The 20561-nt window shown below is 42.5% G+C and overlaps 1 protein-coding gene across 2 annotated transcripts in view; it reads right to left on the bottom strand.

The window, feature by feature from the left end:
- Positions 1-20561, bottom strand: part of LOC134355168 (ubiquitin-conjugating enzyme E2 U-like) — a 59380-nt gene that overhangs the window by 27510 nt on the left and 11309 nt on the right. For both annotated transcript variants that reach the window (XM_063064945.1, XM_063064946.1), the window contains exons 4-6: positions 6711-6792; positions 1650-1742; positions 1123-1220 (exon numbers count right to left, since the gene is read on the bottom strand). In XM_063064945.1, coding sequence (XP_062921015.1) covers positions 1123-1220; positions 1650-1742; positions 6711-6792 — 273 coding nt within the window. The remainder of the gene's footprint in view (positions 1-1122; positions 1221-1649; positions 1743-6710; positions 6793-20561) is intronic.

Below are 20561 nucleotides of genomic sequence, written 5' to 3'. Positions count from 1 at the left end.
CACTGGCAATGGGAATGTTTTCAGAAACAATAATCAGGGAATAAAAGTTATCAGGTACCTGCAGAGATTTGGGTTACTGAAGGAAAGTTGGTACAAATTTATCTAAAGTAGATCATATTTGAATAATTACTAGAATTTTTAGATGAGGCAGCAGAGAAGATTGACAAAGGGAATACGGTAGATGTTGTCTTTTTAGATTTTATGCTGCTTTTATGGTCTTTGGGGAAGTATATAAATGACTGCTTAATAAAACTGAGGCTCATGAAAGAAGGGTTAATGTAAGAATTGAGGAAAAAATAGCTTAAGACAGTATGTCATAGAATATGACTACTTGTCAGACTGGAGTATGCTATTCCCCAAGGGTCAGTACTAGGACCACTGCTTTGCAAGTAACTCTCTGGGTCCAATAAAAGGTGTAAATGCTGGTCTTAAATGCTTTTCTTGTCAATGTAAGACCCTGATAGACATAGGTAAAACAAAGTACTGCAAGTGCTGTTCATTGGTTCATTGGAGAGACCGATGGTGGGGGAGTTGTATGGACCAGGTTGTTGTGTAGACCAGGCCCTCATGTCCTGATGTCACATGTTACAGCCACCCCAGGGGAGGAGGTGCCAGAGAGAACAGAGGCACACCAGGTACACTTGAATCCGTGGTGGGTTAGGGGCTGGCCCTCCTGTCAGTGTTGCTCCCTGGAAAACCTTTGTCTGAGGTTGTGGGAGAAGAGGAACTGCATGCTTGTTCTTGCAGCAGCATAATTCCAGCACAACATCCTATACACCATCAATCTTCAGGCCATGCCACTCAGGGACTTATGCTAATAATATTTTGTGACTGTATCCTAACAATAAATTTCATCCCACCCGATGAACAGTCTTGGCTCAATACATCAGCTGTTTATTCCTTTTCATAGATGCTGCCTGACCTGCTGAATTCCTCCAGCATTTTGTATGTGTTATTGAGCAGAATATAGGGTTTCTAATACTGAGGCTAGTTGTGTTCCTGGCTGGTATCTATATAGAAAAGTAACAGACGCTGAATCCTATCTGGTTAGTATGACTCAGTTTCATGCTTATAGTTTAATAACTGAGTTAGTGGTGAGATCTCATCTAACTACACTCCTACCTGAATGCTAAGAAGGATGGTTGTCAAGGAGTAATGTTCATCCCCTTTCCTGGGATTATCTAGAAAGTAGACACATGGCTTGCCTGTGATTGCATCAACTAGGAGACAAAGAAATGAGTACAATCACTGAATTTTACATAAATCATTAAAAAATTAAGAAATCACAATGCATGAACAGATTATATGACAATCTTACCAAGTTCTCCCATTGGCTTACTTACATACTTATCTGCTTCACTAAAAGTACTTAAACTCAATTATGTGCTTCACTGTTATTGATGAAATCACACATTGCAGAACAACTGCACTCCACAAAATCCTTCTAGTCTCCACTAGCAATGTTTCCTTCTCCTCCCAGCTTCCATTTCTTCTGCACAATGAAGTATTTAATTACCTCAGTCTTCAACTATCTCTGCAATTTCCAATGCTATTCTCAAAACTTATATTTGTTCAGTAACTTTATGGAGTTATTTGGAGAAAACTGCTGACAATACCTTGTTCTTACAGGAATATTTTCAGATACTTACCATTGGGGTGAAATGGAATTGTATTGAAAGTGATAGTAGGAGGGACTGACTTGTACTCTTCTGTATACTTCAAGGAGAGTTGAAGGGAAGCACCTTAATGAAGCAAAAAATATTCTGGTCAATAAGGAATTCTGGTACAAAGAAAGAATTAGCACAGATGTTTGAAAGTTAAGATTAGACACTAAACTATAGGTTGTCCATTTCTCCAAAGCTTGTATAAGGGATCACCACCCTTGATAGACCATGAGTTTTGATGTATTATTTACTGGAAGGGCCCATTTCAACATAGGGCCCAGAACCACTGATCTCACATTCTAGAACTAGTTCTGAAGGCCTCTTAGCATAAATAACAGCTATGGACTCTGTACCTTAGCAATAAATGTTATGTGATAGTCTGTTGCTCAATGCAGTATAGGCGTACTGTTAACTCAGAGGATTTCAAGTAGACCAATATTGGTGTTAGAGTAATTTTTGGGTTTAGGTCATTCACACGTAGCAAATGGCTTTGGCCACCAGTCTTCTGTTTATTGACAATTTTTAAGTTGTAACAATGCATTTCCTAAAAGCTGTGAATACCGGAATACCAGTCCAGATGTTGCTGGTGTGAAGGTGTGAAGTTTGCATGCAGTTTCAAAGACAGCATTATCTATACTTTGTAAATATGGATTGTCCTTCATGTTAAGCATGTAAAATAACAAATAAATGTATTGTGAAAACAACAGGAATTCTGCAGATGCTGGAAATTCAAGCAACACACCCAAAAGTTGCTGGTGAACGCAGCAGGCCAAGCAGCATCTCTAGGAAGAGGTGCAGTCGACGTTTCAGGCCGAGACCCTTCGTCAGGACTAACTGAAGGAAGAGTGAGTAAGGGATTTGAAAGTTGGAGGGGGAGGGGGAGATCCAAAATGATAGGAGAAGACAGGAGGGGGAGGGATGGAGCCAAGAGCTGGACAGGTGATAGGCAAAAAGGATACGAGGGGATCATGGGACAGGAGGTCCAGGAAGAAAGACGGGGGGGGGAACCCAGAGGATGGGCAAGGGGTATATTCAGAGGGACAGAGGGAGTAAAAGGAGAGTAAGAGAAAGAATGTGTGTATAAAAATAAGTAACAGATGGGGTATGAGGGGGAGGTGGGGCATTAGCGGAAGTTAGAGAAGTCGGTGTTCATGCCAATGTATTGTGGATTCAGTTTGGAACAATGGATTCCTAAAAGCCCAGTCCAGATGCTGCTGGCGCCAGCGGGATGGATGTAACCGGGGAGTGTGAAGTTTGTATGTAGCTTCAAAAGAAAGCATTGTCTATACTTCGTAAATATGGAATTGTCCTTTGTGTGTGTAGCAAATAAATATCAAGCCCCACGTTGGGCAGCAGATCTTTCCATCGGAAGGGTCTCCGTATGCCTGCTGTACCTTGTTTTGTCCAATAAAGAAGCTGCTTTGTATCTACCAGTAACTCTCTCTCCAGTGATTTCATTCAAGCAACAACAATTGGTACATGTCATTGGATCCCTTGAGAACATGTAATGGAAAGTTGAGGATGGAAGAAATGATCCCCCAAAGCATTGGAGAATTCTTTGATGTCTCCACAAAGTACTTGTAATACAATAGCAGCAATATCAAGTCAATGCCAGCATTCTCTTCCAGGCCAGCACCTCCTACTTCAAGGCTTTAGTCATGCAAGCCAAGTGTCAATAGGTAAGCAACATCAACATCATCATCATTATCATCATCATCATCATGTATGACACTAGGTTGTTTAAATAAGCATTATACTCCAAGCTCCATTAAGATAAGAGACTTCCACGAGGGACATTCTCAAAGTCACCTAAAAAAAACTAACATTCTCATGGATTAGTGATAGTATCTTAAGAGTGACAATACAAAATGGAGGCAATCTCAGAATGGCACTACTGAGGATATGTGCAAACAGTGGAAGGACTGCACATCTCACCGAACACAATCAATTTCTCACAAGCACCAAATGCTACACATGTGGATTCTGGATACTTCAGAACCTCCAGAGCTGCAGTGGAAGCAAGATATTTTTAGCTTCAAGGGGTGACAAAGAAGAAATGACTAATAGATCATGACTTTATTTACTGTTCTGGTAATTTCCAGATGACTTCCAGATGAGTCATATTACTACAAGAACTTTGGTCACTCTGTAAGTGCAATTTCTTTCCAACTAATATGTTTTCTTCTGACATGCAAAGTGATGTTACCGTTCAACAGAAGAATTTCTCTAACTATTTAGCTGAGGAAATCAGCACAACTGAATCCATTCTTGTCCTTGCCCAGCTTGTACACATCCCAGCAGGGATTAATAAGCAATGATCAGGAGCTGAAACATGTGATGCTGTCTCACTGAGATCAGCCAATAGCACACTTTAGGATTTTCCAACTGGTTGGCCCCTTTATTGACAGAATTAATGGGAAAGGTTTGAACTCATTTAAACTTCATGAGAAAATAAAGTAGCATCTTGGACTGTATTCCTTTTGATATTTTATGAAATAATTCAATATTCTTTTATAAAAGAAGAATCTATTTTTTATTATACCAGGACAATGTAAATATTTAACTTTTTTTTGTGCAGGGATTATCAAATGGGAATCAATGTTAAATTAGAACTGCATTCGTGACTTCAGTATACTAAGTAATTGAAGATCTTAATTTTTATCTAACTTATTCCTGTCAATGTTAATTCAGAACACCAGAAAAGAGAAAAACAGCATGGTTTTAATTATATTATTATTCCTAACAGTGATTATTTATTCTATGCAACATGAAACACTTCAGAAATCTTACAGTATTATTTTTCTGCTATAAGCTTTGACTCAATTTTTAACATTGTATTTTCTTTAATCCAATTTTCAGATGTCACTTGGGGTAGACTTGCTCTCCACCCTTCAGCAATGGAGTTCCACAAGACAATTTCAGTGATGTATCAGAAGTACACTAAGATGACTTGAAGTTTATCATCCTACTAAGATCAGAAATCAGGACCTGGTCAGGTGCTAAGGGATTGTGCAGCCCAACTAATGGAGGTTTTAACAGAGGTCCTGACGAAGGGTCTCAGCCTGAAACGTCGACTGCACCTCTTCCTAGAGATGCTGCGTTCACCAGCAACTTTGATGGAGGTTTTAATAGATGCTGCCTCGCTAACAGAAGTCTTAGTGGACATCTTTAAGATCTCTAGCAATAGCTGACTGTCCCTGTAGGCTTCAAGGCAACTGTCTTCATTCCAGTGCTCAAGAGTATGATGGTAACTGGCTAAATGATTACCACCCAGTGGCACTGACCTTAATAATCAGGAAGTGCTTTGAGTGGCTGGTAATGGTTCATATAAAATCCCACCTTTCAGCTACATTGGACCCTTTCCAGTTCACCTACTACTCAAACCAGTCCATTGATGATGCCATAGCCTCGTCCCTCCCCACCGTCCTGTCCCATCTAGAAAATGATGCCTCATATGCCAGGAATTTAACATGATCACGCCTCAGAGGCTAGTGTGTCATCATTAGGACTCAACACACCTCTATATAACTGGATCTTGTATTTTTTTACAGACAAGACCCAATCAGCCCAAGTTGGCAGCAATATTTCAAGCTCCATCACAATGAGCACTGCTGACCCCAGGGCTGTGTGCTCAGCCCACTGTTGTTCAGACTGCTGATTCATGACTGCACTGTCAAAACCAGCTCATACCGCATCATCAAGTTCGCTGATGATACAACAGCAGCTGGCCTCATCAACAACAACGAGTGTCTCGTCCGGCTGTATCATTGAGTGATACTGAAGTTGCAAGATTATACCGAGGATAGCAAAAACTGCCAAGATAATCGCCGGGGTCTCCCTCCCCCTTATTTACTGGGAGTGTGTTTTTGAAGGACCTAAAGCATTGTTGAGTATCCCTACCATCCATCCCACAATCTCTTTGGCCCACTACTATCAGGAGTGGTGTACAGGAGCATCAGGACTAGAACTGCCAGGCTGGGTAACAGCTTCTTTGGCAGGCTGTGAGACCAATGAATATCCTACCACCACTGAGGTCTCATCACCAGGACAGTGAGCTGTTTACTGTTACCTCTGCTGTGCACTTCACCTGCACTTTGAGATATATTTTATCAAGTAATTTGTTATAATATTATGTTTAATGTCCCGCATGCGATATATGTATTGTGGGTATACTGTGGTCTGCAGGAATGTTGTTTCGTTTGGTTGTATATAGGTGCAATCAGATAGCAATAAACTTGAACTTGAAATAACAGCCCATGCAAACCCAGCAAACAGACATCAAGAATTTAGTGGTCCAGGAGAACATGGACAAAATTCCATATACCAGGCAGGTAGGTAGGTAGGCAGGTAGGTAGGTGTGGGTGGGTGGGTGGGTGGGTGGGTGTGTGTGTGTGTGTGTGTGTGAGTGTGAGAGAGAGAGAGAGAGACACACAGACAGACAGACAGACAGACAGATAGACAAAGAGACAGATTGTGCATGTGTAGGGAAAATAAAAACAAGTATAAAGGGGAAGGAGAAAGAGAGATGAATGATCAAGATTGGGAGAATTATGTTAACACTGTTGTAGATGAAAATACACATAAATTCCTAAAGCAATTACCCTGCAGTAAGAACCTCAGAACTGAAGGCTTGGGAGAAAAATAATAGAAAAACATGGGGGTAAAAATAATGATTTTTGAGCTTAAAGCCTCAAAATCTGAAATTAATAGTTAAAATTGTTTACTACAGAATGGAACTTCCTTTACAATTTCAACCCCAACTGCTACCCAATTAGCCTCAAAATGAAATCTTGAACAATAGAAGAAAGAGAAAATGTTAATCTGCTCAAATTCATTAGAGCAGAAAACTGCAGACAGAAAAAAAGGCAGTGTAATTCTAGAATAGCTGAAAATCTGAAACAGACTTCCAGGATCTTTGTTTAGTCTTTTCATTTAAATTATTAATTGACAACTTCTGCTGATGCAGGAAGCATAATTTTTGTTTGCTCTGTACCACACAATCATTTTCAGAAATGATAAATGAAAGAAGTTTAGTTCTATGCTTACCTTCCCAAAGAGAATCTTTCAATCCTTGCACTGTGGCCACCCATTCCAGTAGATCTTCTTTAACTGGGTATGCAGAAATGCCCTAAAGTTGTATAAAATGATATTTTATTAATAAAGTGCTTGTGTGCTTACAAAGACATATTCAGATATTTGGATTCCTCAATGTACAACCACCCTCAAATTTCTTTCCATTGCCCATTTCCGCTATGCACTTAACATCTGATAAACTCAAGTGGTTGGTAACTGCGGATATTTTGGTTCAGTTATGAGGCCTTCAAAGATAAAATCACCCACCAGCATTTATTAATCTGCCTTGTTTCAGAAGAACGATCAATAAGATATGGTATTGGTGGACAGCTGTCGACCATACACTGTATCTCAGCTGAGATCACTTCCCTCAGCAACATAAAGGTTAAAAAATAATTGTCCTTGTACCTAGGTGGAGGGGAAGATGGAGCATTTATGCTTAGGAACCCAATGACAACCTTAGGTCTATAATAAAGCAGCAGTTGAATGAGGTTAATCTTAAGGTCTAACATCAGGAGTGAAGCACTCAACCTTTTCCCGAGGTACTGTTAGAAGTTTGAAAACCACTATATTTCAGCAACTGCCCCACCTGCTCACACATGGCAGCAAGCAAAGTGAAAAGTATCATTTACAGGCAAGAATCTCATAAATAAAACCTCACAGATGGAACTTTTACTGAAGTGGTCACACCCTGAGTGCAGGTTTCAGACAGTAGATGGGTGACTACCAAGAGTGAGAGTGTGACATTGTTACATGACAGGAGTCATTTAATAAGAATAAGTCTTATCGGGTGTGAGTCATTATTGTGTACAGTTCTGGTCACCGAATTATAGGAAAGATGTCAATAAAATTGAGAGAGTAAAGAGGAGATTTACTAGAATGTTGCCTGGGTTTCATCTCCTAAGCTACAGAGAAAGGTTGAACAAGTTGGGTGTTTATTCTTTGGAGCGTAGAAGGTTGAGGGGGGACTTGATAGAGGTACTTAAAATTATGAGGGGGATAGATAGAGTTGACGTGGATGGACTTTTTCCATTGAGAGTGGGGGAAATTCAAACAAAAGAACATGAGTTAAGAGTTAAAGGGCAAAAGTTTAGGGGTAACATGAGGGAGAACTTCTTTACTCAGAGAGTGGTAGTTGTGTGGATCGAGCTTCCAGCAGAAGTGGCTGAGGCAGGTTCGATGTTGTCATTTAAAGTTAAATTGGACAGCTATATGGACAGGAAAGGAATGGAGGGTTATGGGCTGAGTGCAGGTCGGTGGGACTAGGTGAGAGTAAGAGTTCGGCACAGACTAGAAGGGCCTGTTTCTGGGCTGTAATTGTTATATGGTTATATGGTTTTTGAATTAGCAAGTGAGAGAGTGAGATCATTGCAGGGTGGGAACCATTTAGAAACATAGAAAACATACAGCACAATATAGGCCCTTCAGCCCACAAAGCTAGTTAGAACTACCTAGGCTTTACCCATAGCCCTCTATTTTTCTAAACTCCATGTAGCCATCCAGGAGTCTCTTAAAAGACCCTATCGTTTCTGCCTCCACCACCGTCATCAGCAGCCCATTCCATGCACTCACCACTCTCTGTGTAAAAAAACTTACCCCTGACATCTCCTCTGTGCCTACTTCCAAGCTCCTTAAAACTATGCCCTCTCATGCTAGCCATTTCACCCCTGGAGAAAAACCTCTGACTACCCACATGATCAAAGCCTCTCATTATCTTGTACACCTCTATTAGGTCACCTCTCATCTCCGTCGCTCCTAGGAGAAAAGGCCGAGTTCACTCAACTATTCTCATAAGGCATGCTCCCCAATCCAGGCAACATCCTTGTAAATCTCCTCTGCATCCTTTCTATGGTTTTCACATCCTTCCTGTAGTGAGGCGACCAGAATTGACCACAGTACTCCAAGTGGGGTCTGACTAGGGTCCAATATAGCTGCAACATTACCTCTCAGCTCTTAAACTCAATCCCACGGTTGATGAAGGCCAATGCACCGTATGCCTTCTTAACCAGAGTCAATCTGCATGGCAGCTTTGAGTGTCCTATGGACTTGGACCCCAAGATCCCTCTGATCCTCCACACTGCCAAGTGTCTTACCATTAATGCTATATTCTGCCATCATATCTGACCTACTAAAATGAACCACCTCACACTTATCTGGGTTGAACTCCATCTGCCACTTCTCAGCCCAGTTTTGCATCCTATCAATGTCCCTTTGTCCCGATGTTCTGAAACATCTAAAGCCCAGCACTTGAAATAACCATTCCTGCCCATGAGCCATCTAAGTCTCTGTAATGGCCACACCATCATAGATCCAAGTACTGATCCACCTTCTAAGCTCATCCGCTTTTTTCATAATACTCCTTGGATTGAAATAGACACATCTCAAACCACCGGTCTGAGCACGTCCCTTCTCTATCACCTGCCTATCCTCCCTCTCACAATGTCTCCAAGCTTTCTCTATTTGTGAGCCAACCGCCTCTTCAGTTTGGTTCCCACCCCCCAGCAATTCTAGTTTAAACTCTCCCCAACAGCCTTTGCAAACCTCCCTGCCAGGATATCAGTCCCCCTGGGATTCAAGTGCAACTTGTCCTTTTCGTACAGATCACACCTGCCCCAAAAGAGGTCCCAATGATCCAGAAATCTGAATCCTTGCCCTCTGCTCCAATCCCTCAGCCATGCATTTATCCTCCACCACACTCTATTCCTATACTCACTGTCACGTGGCACAGGCAGTAATCCCAAGATTACTACCTTTGAGGTCCTGCTTCTTAACTTCTTTCCTAACTCCTTGTAGTCTGTTTTCAGGACCTCCTCCCTTTTCCTTCTTATGTCATTGGTACCCATATGTACCATGACCTCTGGCTGTTCTCCTTCCCACTTCAAGATATCGTGGACGCAATCAGAAACATCCTGGACCCCGGCACCTGGGAGGCAAACTACCATCCGTGTTTCTTTCCTGCGTTCACAGAATCGCCTATCTGACACCCTAACTATAGAGTCCCCCATCACTGCTGCCATCCTCTTCCTTTCCCTACCCTTCTGAGCCACAGGGCCAGACTCTTTGCCAGAGGCATGACCACTGTTGCTTCCCCCAGGTTGGCTGTCCCCCCCCAACAGTACTCAAGTAGGAATACTTATTGTTAAGGGGGACAGCCACTAGGGTACTCTCTAGTACCTCTCTAGTATTTGAAAAGAACAAGTCTCGTTGGGAGTGAGTTTTACTTGAACCAATAAAATGGAGGGAGGAGTAAGCAGAGCAGCCATTGTTGGAGTGGGCCACTATTAGAGTGATCAAGCTTCAGCTTAACAGGATTTGTTGAGAACAGGCAGGGGCTAAGGGTGCTGATTCATTTGTTACCATTTGATTTCATTGTGGAACATGGGCTTGAGAAGTTGGAGTCAAAAGTATAACAAATTTGATGAGAAGAGGCTGAGTAAGTGACCTAAGTGAGTGCTAAATGCAGAGATTTCATAGAGAAGACACAGGTAAGAACATTTAAGCTTTTTTCCCTTAGTCCTTAGTTTAGTGTAGGCAGGATGGTTCAGGTGGTGATGCTCCTCCTGTGAGATGTGGAATTACGGGGTACCTAACAGTCTCCCTGATGACTACATCAGCAGGAAATGTTCCTGACTGTCAAAGTCATGGAAGGGGAGTGAGAGCTGGATGTACTCAGGATCATCCAGAACTTGAAAACCTCACAGATGAAACTTTCACTGGGTGGTAATACCCAGAGTGCAGATTTCATATGGTAGATGGGTAGCCACCTGAAGTGAAGGGAGAGAGCAGTCACTTCAGGGTTCCCCTGTGACCATTCCCCTTAACACCATGTATACACCTTTGGATACTGCTGGAGTATGGCCTATCAGGTCACAGCAGCAGCAGAAGCCAGGCCAATTGCACTGTAGCCAGCTCTGAAGCTCAGCAGGGAAAGGTAAAGTCAGGCAGAGTGATAGTGATAGGAGTCTTGATAGTTAGGGGAATAGAAGATTCTGTGGCCAAAAAAGAGATGCCAGAATGTTGTGTTGCTTCCCACGTGCTAGAGACCAGGAAGTCTCGGAGCGCCTGCAGAATATTCTCAAGAGGAAGGGGGAAGAGCCAGAGCCTAAGCGTGTGGACGTCAGCCAGGTAGAACAGTGAGAAGAGTTTAAAAGGAGACAGCTTTATAGAGCGGGTGTCAGAGGAATGGGTGAAGGAGTAGAGGGAGACAGTAGAAAGGCTTTGGCTTAACGGGGTTTAGGCATTTACGGGTCGAGGCGAGGTAGGTTGCCTGCGGAGAATACAGACAGAAAGAATGTGTGTGAGGCCAGTATTCTGTGCTTGATGTCAGATGAGGGAAATCCTGGAGACTCAAAGCCTCCTGGACGACCACATCTGTGCCAGGCGAGTCAAGCTGCAGCTCCTTAGGGACGCATTAGGGAACTGGAGGCGCAGCTCAATGACCCATGTCTGGTTAGGGAGAGTGAGGAGGTGATAGAGAGGAGCTATAGGCAGGTAGTTACACCAGGGATTCGTGAGACAGATAAGTGGGTAACAGTCAGGAGAGGGAAGGGAAAGAGTCAGATGCTAGAGAGTACCCCTGTGGCTGTACCCTTTGACACCTGTTTAAGTAATGTTAGGGAGCGGGGGGAGACAGCCTATCTGGGGGAAGCAACAGTGGCTGCACCTGGGGCACAGAGTCTGACCCTGTGGCTCAGAAGGGTAGGGAAAGGAAGAGGATGGCAGCAGCGATAGGGGACTCTATAGTTAGGGGGTCAGATAGGTGATTCTGCAGATGCAGTAAGGAAACACAGAGGTAGTTTGCCTCCCAGGTGCCAGGGTCTGTGATGTTTCTGATCGCGTCCACGATATCCTGAAGTGGGAAGAATTACAGCCAGAGGTCGTGGTACATATTGGTACCAACGACATAGGTAGGAAAAGGATGGAGGCCCTGAGAGCAGACTACAGGGTGTTAGGAATTAAGCTGAGAAGCAGGACCTCAAAGGTAGTAATCTCAGGACCACTGCCTCTGCCATGTGACAGTGAGAATAGGAATAGAATGAAGTGGAGGATAAATACGTTGCTGAGAGATTGGAGCAGAGGGCAGTGATTAAGGTTTCTGGATCATTGGGACCTCTTTTGGGGCAGGCCTGATCTGTACGAAAAGGACAGGTTGCACTTGAATCCCAGGGTAACGATATCCTGGCGGGTAGGTTTGCAAAGGCTATTAGGGAGAGTTTAAACTAGAACTGCTGGGAATCAAACTGAAGAGACAGAGGAGGAGGCAGATGGCTCACAAATAGAGAAAGCTTGGAGACATTGCGAAAGGGAGGATAGGCAGGTGATAGAGAAGGGACGTGCTCAGACCGATGGTTTGAGATGTGTTTATTTCAATGCAAGGAGTATTATGAACAAAGCGGATGAGCTTAGAGCGTGGATCAGTACTTGGAGCTATGATAGTGTGGCCATTACAGAGACTTGGATGGCTCAGGGGCAGGAATGGTTACTTCGACTGCCAAGCTTTAGATGTTTCAGAAAGGACAGGGAAGGAGGCAAAGGAGGTGGGGGCATGGCACTGTTGATCAGAGATAAACACTGCAGAAAAGGAGGAAGTCATGGAGGGATTGTTTGCTGAGTCTCTGTGGGTGGAAGTTAGGAACAGGAAAGGGTCAATAACTCTACTGGGTGTTTTTTATAGACCACCCAATAGTAACAGGGATATCGAGGAGCAGATAGGGAGACAGATTCTGGAAAGGTGTAATAATAACAGGGTCGTTGTGGTGGGAGATTTAATTTTGCAAATATTGAATGTCATCTCCCTAGAATGAGGGGTTTAGTTGGGGTGTGTTAGGTATGTTCAGGAAGGTTCCTTGACACAATATGTAGAGAAGCCTACAAGAGGAGAGGCTGTACTTGATCTGGTACTGGGAAATGAACCTGGTCAGGTGTCAGATCTCTCAGTGGGAGAGCATTTTGGAGATATTGATCACAATTCTATCTCCTTTACCATAGCATTGGAGAGGGATAGGAACAGACAAGTTAGGAAAGCGTTTAGTTGGAGTAAGGGGAAATATGAGGCTATCAGGCATGAACTTGGAAGCATAAATTGGAAACAAATATCCTCAGGGAAACATACAGAAGAAATGTGGCAAATGATCAGGGGATATTTGTGTGGAGTTCTGCATAGGTATGTTCCAATGAGACAGGAAAAGGATGGTAAGGTACAGGAACCGTGGTGTACAAAGGCTGTTGTAAATCCAGTCAAGAAGAAGAGCTTACGAAAGGTTCAAAAAACTAGGTAATGATAGAGATCTAGAAGATTATAAGGCTAGCAGCAAGGAGCTTAAGAATGAAATTAGGAGAGCCAGAAGTGGCCCTGAAAAGGCCTTGGCGGACAGGATTAAGAAAAACCCCGACATTTTGCAAGTATGTGAAAAGCAAGAGGATAAGATGTAAGAGAATAGGACCAATGAAGTGTGACAGTGGAAAAGTGTGTATAGAACTGGAGGAGATAGCAGAGGTACTTAATGAATACTTTGCTTCAGTATTCACTATGGAAAAGGATCTTGGCGATTGTAGGAATGACTTACAGCGGACTGAAAAGCTTGAGCACGTAAATATTAAGGAAGAGGATGTGCTGGAGGTTTTGGAAAGCATCAAATTGGATAAGTCGCCGGGACTGGACAAGATGTACCCCAGGCTACTGTAGGAGGCGAGGGAGGACATTGCTGAGCCTCTGGTGATGATCTTTGCATCATCAATGCAGATGGGAGAGGTTCCAGAGGATTGGAGGGTTACGGATGTTGTTCCCTTATTTAAAAAAGGGAGTAGAGATAGCCCAGGAAATTATAGACTAGTGAGTCTTACTTCAGTGGTTGGTAAGTTGATGGAGGTGATCCTGAGAGGCAGCATTTATGAATATTTGGAGAGGCATAATATGATTAGGAATAGTCAGCATGACTTTGTCAAAGGCAGGTCATGCCTTATGAGACTGATTGAATTTTCTGAGAATGTGACTAAACACATTGATGAAGGTAGAGCAGTAGATGTAGTGTATATGGATTTCAGCAAGGCATTTGATAAGGTACCCCATGCAAGGCTTATTGAGAATGTAAGGAGGCATGGGATCCAAGGGTACATTGCTTTGTGGATCCAGAACTGACTTGCCCACGGAAGGCAAAGAGTGGTTGTAGATGGGTCATATTCTGCTGCAGGTCGGTGACCAGTGGTGTGCCTCAGGGATCTATTCTGGGACCCCTTCTCTTTGTGACTTTTATAAATGATCTGGATGAGGAAGTGGAGGGATGGGTTAGTAAATTTGCTGATGACACAAAGGTTGGGGGTGTTGTGGATAATGTGGAGGGTTGTCAGAGGTTACAGCGGGACATTGATAGGATGCAAAACTGGGATCAGAAGTGGCAGATGGAGTTCAACCCAGATAAGTGTGAGGTGGTTCATTTTGGTAGGTTTAATATGATGGCAGAATACAGTATTAATGGTAAGACTCTTGGCAGTGTGGAGGATCAGAGGGGTCTGGGTCCATAGGGCACTCAAAGCTGCTGTGCAGGTTGACTCTGTGGTTAAGAAGGCATTCGGTGCATTGGCCTTCATCAATCGTGGGATTGAGTTTAAGTGCGGAGAGGTAATGTTGCAGCTATATAGGACCCTGGTCAGACCCCACTTGGAGTATAGTGCTCAGTTCTGGTCACCTCACTACAGCAATGATGTGGAAACTGTAGAAAGGGTGCAGAGAAGGTTTACAAGGATGTTGCCTGGATTGAGGAGCAATGCCTTATGAGAATCCATTGAGTGAACTTGGCCTTTTCTCCTTGGAGCGACTGAGAATGAGAGGTGACCTGATGGAGGTGTAGAAGATGATGAGAGGCATTGATCGTGTGGATAGAAACATAGAAACCTTACAGCACAATACAAGCCCTTCGGCCCACAAAGTTGTGCCGACCATGTCCCTACCTCAGAAATTACCAGGCTTACCCATAACCCTCTATTTTCCTAAGCTCCATGTACCTATCCAAAAGTCTCTTAAAAGACCCTACCGTATCCGCCTCCACCACTGTTGCCAGCAGCCCATTCCACGCACCCACCACTCTCTGAGTAAAAAACTTACCCCTAACATCTCCTCTGTACCTACTCCCCAGCACCTTAAACCTGTGTCCTCTTGTGGCAACTATTTCAGCCCTGGGAAAAAAGCCTCTGACTATCCACACTATCAATGCCTCTCATCATCTTATACATAATTTTTCTTTTCTCGTTATTGTTTGAGATTAGGCCAATCAATGTAGTGTCATTGGCAAATTTAATTAGCAGATTGTCAGAGGCTTTTTCCCAGGGCTTAGATGCTAGTACGAGAGGGCACAGTTTTAAGGTGCTTGGAAGTAGGTACAGAGGAGATGTCAGGGGTAAGTTTTTTTTACACAAACAGTGGTGAGTGTGTGGAATGGGTTGCCGGCAACGGAGGTGGAGGCAGATAGAAAAGGGTCTTTTAAGAGACTCCTGGATAGGTACATGGAGCTTAGAAAAATAGAGGGCTATGGGTAACCTTAGGTAATTTCTAAAGTAAGTACATGTTCGGCACAGCATTGTGGGCTAAAAGGCCTGTATTGTGCTGTAGGTTTTCTATGTTTCTATGAAACAGTAAGTAGATATTTTTTCATTAAATAAGTAGTGTAAGAAGAGACTGAGTTAGTGTTCATGGGTTTATCGACTATTCAAAACTCTGATGGTGGAGGAGAAGATGCTGTTTCTGAATCGCTGAATGTGTATCTTCAGGCTCCTGTACATCCTCCTTGATGGTAGCAATGAGAAGTGGACATGTCCTGGGTGATGGGGGTCTTTAATGATGGATTCCACCTCTTTGAGGTATCACCTTTTGACGATGTTCTGGATCCTGAGGCGGCTAGTATCCATGATGGTACCAGCTGAGTTTACAATTTTCTGCAGCTTTTTCCAAACCTGTTCAGTGCCCCCTCCATATCAGACAGAGGTGCAACGAGTTAAAATGTTCTCCACAATACACCTGTAAAAATTTGCAAGTGTCTTTGGTGATATACCAATTCACCTCAAACTCCTAATGAAATATAGCTGCTGTCATGCCTTCTTTGCATTAATATGTTGGGCCTAGGATAGATCTTCAGAGATGTTGATACCCAGGAACATTTAGATAGGTACATGAGAGTGAGGAAAATGGAGGGATATGTTCATTGTGTTGGCAGAAGAGGTTAGTTTAGCTAGTCATTTTATTAACAATGTAATTGGCTTGACACAACACTGTGGGCTGAAGGGCATGTTCCTGTGCTGTCATTATCATCAGATGCCGTGCCCGGTTTGAGCTTTGACCGCCATGGCCCTCACACTCCTGTTTCCGGTCAAGTGGATCAGTTCATTGGTATTAATTTCCAGTTCTCTGGCTGCTGTCTCCATCATCATTTATCTTTGTCTTCCTCTTGCTTTCTTCCCTTCAATCTTTCCCATAATTACCGTGCATTCTAACTCCTCTTTCCTAATCACATGTCCAATGAAGTTACATTGCCTTTTCATGATTTCATACATTATTTCTCTTTTTGTGTTTGCTCTGTTCATGACATCCTCGTTAGATATTCGTTTTGTCCATGATATTCATTGCATTCTTCTCAAAAACATTTCAAAAACATTCTTCAATTCGTTTCCTCATGGTACTAGATATTGTCCAACATTCTGATCCATATAACACAACTGGATAAACGTAACATTTCAGTACTCTGAGGCGGGTTGTCATGCCTAGTTTAGTATTGGCCAGTACACTCTTCATTCTCGTAAAGGTGTCTTTTGCCATCCCTATTCTTCTTTTGATGTCCATGTCACATCTGCCATCTGATGTCACCCAGCTTCTTAAGTAGCAAAAGTTCTGTACTGTACTTGTTTTATGTCTTCCCCATTTATTCTCAGCCTGCAGATAGGATTCTCCTTCTTTTTGCATATCACCATACATTGTCTTTTTGTAATTGATAGATAGACCCATTTTTGCACTTTCTTCAACAACTATATCAATTAAGTTTTGTAGTTCTTTCTCCGTACTTGCAATTAACACAGTGTCATCTGCATATCTGAAATTATTGATGTTTTTATCACCAACTTTGATTCCCAAGATGTCTCTTATTTCTTGTAATATTGTTTCACTGTACACATTAAATAAATCAGGGGAGAAAACACACCCTTGTCTAACGCCTCTCTTGATTTTCTTAAACTGACTCGCCTCTCCACCTATTCTTACAGTGGAGTTTGTTCCCAGTACAGGTTTCTGATCAGGCAGAGGTCTTTCGAATCTAGATCTAGAGTTTCCTGTAATATTTCAAACAACTTATTGTGCTTCACTTTATCAAATGCTTTTGTGTAGTCGATAAAACAAATCTTTTTGCACTTGAATAACTCGTTCTGATAGTATCCTTAATATCAATATTGCGTTTCTTGTACTTTTGTCTTTCACAAAACCACATTGTTCTTTACCTATTTCAGCTTGTATCTTACTTTTAGCTCTTGTCATCAAAATTTTTATAAGTATCTTGGTGATATGACTCATTAAACTTATGGTCCTATGTAATTCACATTCTATTGCTCCAGGTTTCTTAGGAAGAGTGATAAATACTGATTTTTTTCATCTCTTCTGGTATTATTTCAGTCTCATAAATGTCATTGATTAAATCAGTAAGTTTTTCAATTCCATAATCTTCAAGGGCGATAATTTGTTCTGTTACTAATTCATCAGGACCTGCTGCCTTTCCTTTCTTCATCTTATTTATTGTATTACGAACTTCAAATTTTAAAATACTTGGACCTTCAATGTTTTTCTTAATTTCTAGTTTTTCGCCTCGATCATCTTCAAACAATCCCTGAATATACTCAGTCCATCTGTTCACAATCTCATCTTTTTCCATGATAATGGTACCGCCCTTTGCTTTCAAACATCCACCTGAAGAACAGAGGAGCTTTTAACCAGTGATATTCTTGATTTGTTGATGTAACCTTTTTGGATCAGTAATAGGGATTCTTTCTATTTGCTCACATTCCTGGTTTAACCATTCTTTTTTGGCTTTTTTACATAAGCTTTTAACTCTTTTGTCTAAGAACTTACAAACCCCATTTCCAGAAAAGTTGGGATATTTTCCAAAATGCAATAAAAACAAAAATCTGTGATATGTTAATTCACGTGAACCTTTATTTAACTGACAAAAGTACAAAGTAAAGATTTTCAATAGTTTTACTGACCAACTTAATTGTATTTTGTAAATATACGCATATTTAGAATTTGATGGCTGCAACACACTCAACAAAAGTTGGGACAGAGTTAAAATAAGATTGAAAAATGCACAGAATATTCAAGTAACACTGGTTTGGAAGACTCCACATTAAGCAGGCTAATTGGTAGCAGGTGAGGTATCATGACTGGGTATAAAAGTAGCGTCCATCAAAGGCTCAGTCTTTGCAAGCAAGGATGGGTCGTGGCTCACCCCTTTGTGCCAAAATTCATGAGAGAATTGTTAGTCAGTTCAAAAGGAACATTTCTCAACACAAGATTGCAGAGAATTTAGGTCTTTCAACATCTACAGTACATAATACTGTGAAAAGATTCAGAGAATTCAGAGACATCTCAGTGCGTAAAGGGCAAGGTCGGAAACCACTGTTGAATGCGCGTGATCTTCGAGCCCTCAGGCAGCACTGCCTAAGAAACCGTCATGCTACTGTGACAATTATAGCCACCTGGGCTTGGGAGTACAGGTGTCCCCCGCTTTTCGAACATTCACTTTACGAAACTTCACTGTTACGAAAGACCTACATTAGTAGTCTGCTTTCGCTTTCAGAAGGTGTTTTCACTGTTATGAAACAAAAATTCAGCACGCGATAAAAAACCAGCGTACGAAAAAATCAGCGCGCGATAAAACGCAGCACGCCCCGACCAGTCACTCTCCCCCGGATTTGGAACAGCATTGCTTTAACACGAGCCTGTGAGCAGCCGTTTGCAAGATGAGTTCTATGGTATCGGAAAAGCCTGAAAGAGCTCGTAAGGGTGTTACACTTACGGTAAAACTAGACATAATTAAGCGTTTCGATCGTGGTGAACGAAGTAAGGACAACGTGAGTTTGGCTTGTGGAAGTTGATGAACATGATGTTGAAGAGGTTTTGGCATCCCATCACCAAGAACTGACAGATGAAGAGCTGATGCAATTGGAAGAAAAATGGCTAACAATCGAAACCGAATGAGTAATGATAAAGTACGACTTTAATTTTGAAAGGGTACGTCAGTTTAGGAGATATTTGCAGGATAATTTGAGTCCTTATTAAAGAACTGTGTAATAGAAAAATGCGCGAGGCTTAGCAGTCAAGCAAGCCTTCCACATCAGCCACAGCAGACGACGAACCTCGACCTTCGACATCAAGGCGGGCAGAGATAGAAGAAGGTGAGCGGCCTGCTCTAATGGAAACAGATGAGATGACACCCCAGTGTCCCACCACCCCAACCCCCAGACCACGGACAGATACCGATTCGCGGAGAATGCAAAGGTAGCCGGGAGACACACAGTACATCTTTAAGAAAAAAGCCGAAATAAACATGCTAATTAATTAGGTGCCACCAACACGTAAATGTCGGTTCAGATCAGAGACGACGCAATCGGAAATCGGCACTGATCTGGGCCGACAATTATGGGCAGCACCTAATTAATTAGCATGTTTGTTTTGGCTTTTTTCTTAAAGATGTGCTGTGCACCTCCCGGCTACCGCTGGACCCCTACATGCTTCGGGGATCGGTATCGGTTGGTGGCCCGGAGGGTGGGGGCCACTGCACCACCCAGCCTGTGACGACTCAGTCTAACACACCATCTGCTTGGCGCTGTCCCCATTCCGGTAAGTGATACTACACTGTACATACATTATTTCTATTTTATATAGGCTGTGTATTTTTAGGTGTTATTTGGTATGATTTGGCAGATTCATAGCTTAAAGGTTACTGGAGGTATATGTCAACAGCGCTTGCGTGAGATTTTCTGCCGACGGCGCTTGCATGAGATTTTCGCTACAGAGAACAGTTCAGTAATGATTGTGGAAAAGTATTTCTACTTTATATAGGCTGTGTATTTATCATATCATTCCTGCTTTTACTATATGTTACTGTTATTTTAGGTTTTATGTGTCATTTGGCATGATTTGGTAGGTTATTTTTGGGTCTGCAAACGCTCACAAAATTTTCCCATATAAGTAAATGGTAATTGCTTCTTCGCTTTACGACATTTCGGCTTACAAACCGTTTCATAGGAATGCTCTACCTTCGGATGGCGGGGGAATCCTGTACTTCAGAAAACCATTGTCACTCAACACAGTCCGTTGCTGCATCCAGAAATGCAACTTGAAACTGTATTTCGCAAGGAAGAAGCCATACATCAACTCTATGCAGAAACGCTGGCGAGTTCTCTGGGCCCAAGCTCATCTCAGATGGACTGAAAGACTGTGGAACCGTGTGCTGTGGTCAGATGAGTCCACATTTCAGCTAGTTTTCAGAAAAACGGGCGTTGAGTTCTCCATGCCAAAGATGAAAATGACCATCCAGATTGTTATCAGCAAAAGGTGCAAAAGCCAGCACCTGTGATGGTATGGGGGTGCATCAGTGCCCACGGCATGGGTGAGTTGCATGTATGTGAAGGTACCATTGACACTGAGGCGTATATTAGGATCTTAGAGAGACATATGTTGCCATCAAGGCAACGTCTCTTCCCAGGACGTCCATGCTTATTTCAGCAGGACAATGCCAGACCACATTCTGCACAGGCTACAACAACGTGGCTTTGTAGACACAGAGTGCA

This window comes from Mobula hypostoma, chromosome 12, assembly GCF_963921235.1.
Source record: "Mobula hypostoma chromosome 12, sMobHyp1.1, whole genome shotgun sequence".
Taxonomy (NCBI): domain Eukaryota; kingdom Metazoa; phylum Chordata; class Chondrichthyes; order Myliobatiformes; family Myliobatidae; genus Mobula; species Mobula hypostoma.
The sequence above is the reverse complement of the archived record's forward strand: the minus strand, read 5'-3'. Positions and strand labels throughout refer to the sequence as shown.